General features: G+C 48.6%; 1 protein-coding gene across 6 annotated transcripts in view; it reads left to right on the forward strand.

Annotated features, from left to right (window-relative positions):
- Positions 1–4,347, forward strand: part of plekhg2 (pleckstrin homology domain containing, family G (with RhoGef domain) member 2) — an 82,509-nt gene extending 78,162 nt beyond the window's left edge. For all 6 annotated transcript variants that reach the window (XM_005737482.1, XM_005737480.1, XM_005737481.1 and 3 more), the window contains one exon: positions 1,272–4,347. In XM_005737482.1, the coding sequence (XP_005737539.1) occupies positions 1,272–3,633 (2,362 nt within the window). In that variant the 3' untranslated portion in view covers positions 3,634–4,347. The remainder of the gene's footprint in view (positions 1–1,271) is intronic.
- The last annotated feature ends 29 nt before the right edge of the window (positions 4,348–4,376 follow it).

A 4,376-nucleotide genomic window follows, 5' to 3' on the forward strand; every position in this document is an offset into this window, starting at 1 on the left:
TAAATGTATTTTCTCGGGTGTAAATCACCCAGCGATAGTGTTCTAGGGTTAAGGAATCTTCAGGAATACTTCTCTGGGCTTCTTGAAGGACGTTCAAAGCTCGTCTTTGGATGTTTCTGCCTTTTTGCTGATCTCTGTCAGGATGATCTCTCACTGCTTCAGTGATTTTGAGGTCTGGGCTCTTCTTTTTCAAATTTCACATATGGATCCATCGCTCCATCAGACCTGATTTTCAGTCCAGTTCTTGTGTCGTTTTCATGCCTCAGCCTTTGCACCACGTTTCTCTTCATTATCAACGGCCTTCTGGCAGACGTCCTTCCACTGAGACCTCTTTCTTATGGACGTCGTTTCAGACACTGTAGATCAAACCTCTTCTTTTGTCCTTCACTTGTCCATTGTCCTCTGATTTTTAAGAACACGCTGCACGCCATGCTGAAATACTCTCAGCTAACAGCTGATCAGTTTGTACTGATCAATAGTATTTCATATCAAACTATCTTTATTGTTATTTTTGACATTTTTCATGGATTCATCTCAGGAAATGGGAACAAATGATGTGTTTCTGTGACTGGCTGCTGGCAACAAGGAGCCTAAAGATGCAATTAAAACTGCTTCTTTTCTAAGTTGTCTCTTATATGTAGAGACAACACTGGGTCATCGCTTTTTATGCTTGGTCAAAGTTCAGTGGCTTAACAAGGGGAAAAAACATTTCTGTGAAACTGGTCAGATAGAAGGACTCAGCTGGGTTTCAGATTCGTCTGGCAGAAGTAAGATCGTACCAGTCAAAATAGGAGGGAAAAAATCTAGATTTTAAGGAAAGAAACTATCCCTAAATTGTGGTCAGTCAGAATAGTTTAACTCTTAAACTGTAGCTAAAGCCGCAGTGAAAGGAGAACATTGACATTACAGAGTACTGATAAGAAAGTTAGCTGACGGGGATCCGTCCGGCCCAGGAGCCGCTGCCAGTCGCCTCTGAGGCCTTTCCCAAACCAGAGCTTCAGTTCACGCTCACATCATCCGCCATTATTTACCAGAAACGCTGTCAAACCTAAATGAGGATGTGGTCCCAACTAGTGAACGTTCCTTACATTGAGCTTAAAGTGCCATTTTTGGCCCTTCTGCTGTAGTGTTAGCTGGGTTTTTATCACTTGGAAAGACGAGAGTCACAATGCCCCTGTCAGAGAAGCTTCTTTAAGTATAACTGCAGTGATTTTTTTATTTAATTCGATAAACTAGATGTTTTTAAATCTGTGCTTCTCTGTAACTTACAGGGACCCAAAAGAGCCAGGATGCCCAACCAAACTTCCGATCTTCAAGACTCAGGAGGAGAGAACTACCCAGGCTATTACCACGCCTGACCAGGGCACCTCTGCACCCTCAGCCTTCCAACCCAGCCTGAGACATCGCTCTCCTTCTCCTCATAGAGCTCCTCCTACCTCCTCAGTACGAGCACCACCTTGCTCCTCACCATTCAGGCTTATTCCAGCATCTTCTCCGACTCCTGTATGCCCAAACAACATCTCCAAGGCTCTTTCCAGCTTATCTCCGACTCCCCCTTTAACCAGGAAAGCCCCGTCTACCCCCTCTCCTGCATCTTCCTCATCATCTGTAAGAGGCCCTCCTCCCTCCCCTACATCATCCTCTACCCTTCGCTCTCCTACATGCTCCTCCCCCATCACCTCTTCCTCCACATTTACCAAATCCTTAGCTGCCTCCTGCATCAGTCAGTCTATCAGTCAGAGTATGGCAAAAGACAACACTGCCCGCAACAGCGTGAATCAAAGTCCCTCCTTACCTTCCTCTCACTTACGACGGCGTTCCCCTTCTCCCAAACCTCCTTCCAGCACACCTGCTTGTGCTCAGTTAGGATGTTCCAAGGATGGGTACCACCATCCAAGATGCCCACCGTCCACTCTCCCGACCTCTTACACTTCTCCGTCCCTCATGCCATCTTCTCCTCCCTCTCTTTCCCAACGCTCTCCAAGTCCATCCCATTACCAGCCGGCCTACGCTTCATCCTCTTCACCACGTCCCTCATTCCTTCACAGCAAAACTGGTTCTTCACAGAACTCAAACAACAACAACAATCACAGCACAGCAATCAGTCAAGTGAGCTGCAGCTTGAGCAGTGCTCTCAGTAACGGAGGTTGGTTGGTAAGTCCACAGAAGGAGACATTCTCTAATGGGACCAGTAAAGCCGCGGTAAAGCAACAATCCCAAGATTCTCTCTGGTCAGGATCACACAACCGTGTAGCCCGGCCTTTCTCCGCATCCGAACCCAACTCACGAGTTCAGTCCCCATCTCCCTCTCCAGCTTCATTCATTCACCTCTGCTCTCCACCTCCACAGCACAATTTCTCCTCCCCCATGGCAAATAAACCGCCCCATCCCCGGAGCTCAAGGGTAGGAAGTGCAAGTTCCCATAACCCATTAGGTCTAACTTTGGAGCTACCCATCACCTCTTCCATGAGTTCTTCTTCATGTCCGAGCCCGCGGATCCTCTCCCCACCTCCTATCGGTGTGTCAGTGAATGTTTGGGCAAACAATGTTGCGACACCTCAGCCTAGAAACGCTAGATATGTTTCCTCCTCTGCCTCTCCTTCTCTTTCATCAACATTGGCGTCTTTCCCAACTTCTTCTTCGTCCTCCTTTGTCCCACAGAGTGGTTTCAACGGATCTTTCCCTTCTGGACCCTGCCCTACCACCTCCCTAAGCCTCCGCAGGTCTTTCTCCTCCAGCCTGGCCGACAGACCTTCCAGCCCAGCCCGGCTCAACGCTGCTGCCCAGCGACGTTCCTGGGCAGACAGCAGCCGAAGGTCCCTAGGTTTCAGTGGAAATGCCCATCCTTCTTTTGACCAACACGAGTCCTGTCCGGTCAGTCCAAGGAGTGGATGGTCCTCTTACAGCAGCTCACCCGCATGCCTCAGCCCTGAAAATGGGCTTCAGTCCCCACCCTCATCCAGCAAGTTTTCCCCAGGGAACGGCACCGGGGGTGGGCAGCATTTTACCAGCGTGCCCTGGCCAGATGTGCGAGAGCTTTCAAACAAATACAATGGAACGGATATCCCGGATACAGGCGATACTTGCACCATCAGTGCCTCGTCTCCTCCCCCTGTGTCCTCCACCGCTTCATCAGACAGGCAGATAGACTGGGAAGATCCCGAGTTACAGGAGGGAAACTGTCGGAGCCAGCTGATCTGCGCCTACCTTAGCCGACCCTCCAGTGAGCAAAACCTCACCTCCTCAAGTCTGACTCTGTCCACCTCAGGAATGACCTCTCCTCCACCTGCCCCCTACCAACACCACCAATTCCACATCAAACCACCGCCTCAGGTTCAAATCTATACCACAGCACCTCCTGTGTCCCCAGTCTCTTCTCCCCTGCCCTCAAGAGCATCACCACTACCCAAACAGGGCAACCACAAGGCCAGTTATGCCACCACAGTCAACCTACAAATTGCTGGAAGTGGCAGAATAACCTCCTTCAGCACGGCCCAAGTTAGCCTAACCCAAACCCTGCAGGGTGGAGCAGGAGCTGGAGTAGCAGCACAGGGGCAGATGGTGAGGAGAGTAAGCATCAACGGACTCTCACAGCTTCCTTCAGCTCTTCCTCAGAACTGTAACAGGATATAAAGCAGTGAGACTAGTCTTTCATTCATGGAGCCAGAAGGGAAAATATGTGCAAAGAACACAGCGGACGTGGTTTTGTTTCTCGCGAATGGTCCCGCCCTCACCTTGCCGTGTAAGATAGATGTTTTATATGTGCAGTCTTCACATGTCGCAACAAACAAAACAAGTTTTTCACTGTCTGTTATAAAAGATGGACGTAGCCACAGTGACGTCACAGGTTGGTTACGGAACAGGAAGTGGTGAGCGAGGGGTGGGCCTGAAACAGCCCTCAGTCAAAACGTTAACCCACCACGAAGCACTGTCATCTTTATCCTCCTTTCCTGACTGATGGGACCAAAATTTCCACAACTCATAACTGAAGGTTCATCAGGAAATTGAGCCCATTGTTTATACGGGCCTCACGTTTTTATCTGACTCTGAATGCATGCTGACAGAAGTGTTTGCAGAAAGGTCAGAATATGGCGCAGAAGAAAGGACTTTGTAAGTAACACTGTTCCTATGTGATCTCCTCGTCCACAGCTGGATGTGATGGATTATGACCAGCTAAAGGTTGGAAGATTGCTTTGATCAGTTCTGGACTACCTGTGGATGCGTTTGAGACTTTTTTTTGGAAAGGACTTTCAAACGTTTAGCATTTATTGAGCTGGACTACATCCCAACCCTGTAAACAGATGTTTTGAAGGTCCAACTATGCTGTATCCAATCATGTGTATTATTTTTGTGATCTTTTCTCTTTTTTTAAATAT

Source organism: Pundamilia nyererei, unplaced genomic scaffold (assembly GCF_000239375.1).
Source record: "Pundamilia nyererei isolate P.nyererei 1_Seehausen unplaced genomic scaffold, PunNye1.0 scaffold00076, whole genome shotgun sequence".
Classification (NCBI taxonomy): Eukaryota; Metazoa; Chordata; class Actinopteri; order Cichliformes; family Cichlidae; genus Pundamilia; species Pundamilia nyererei.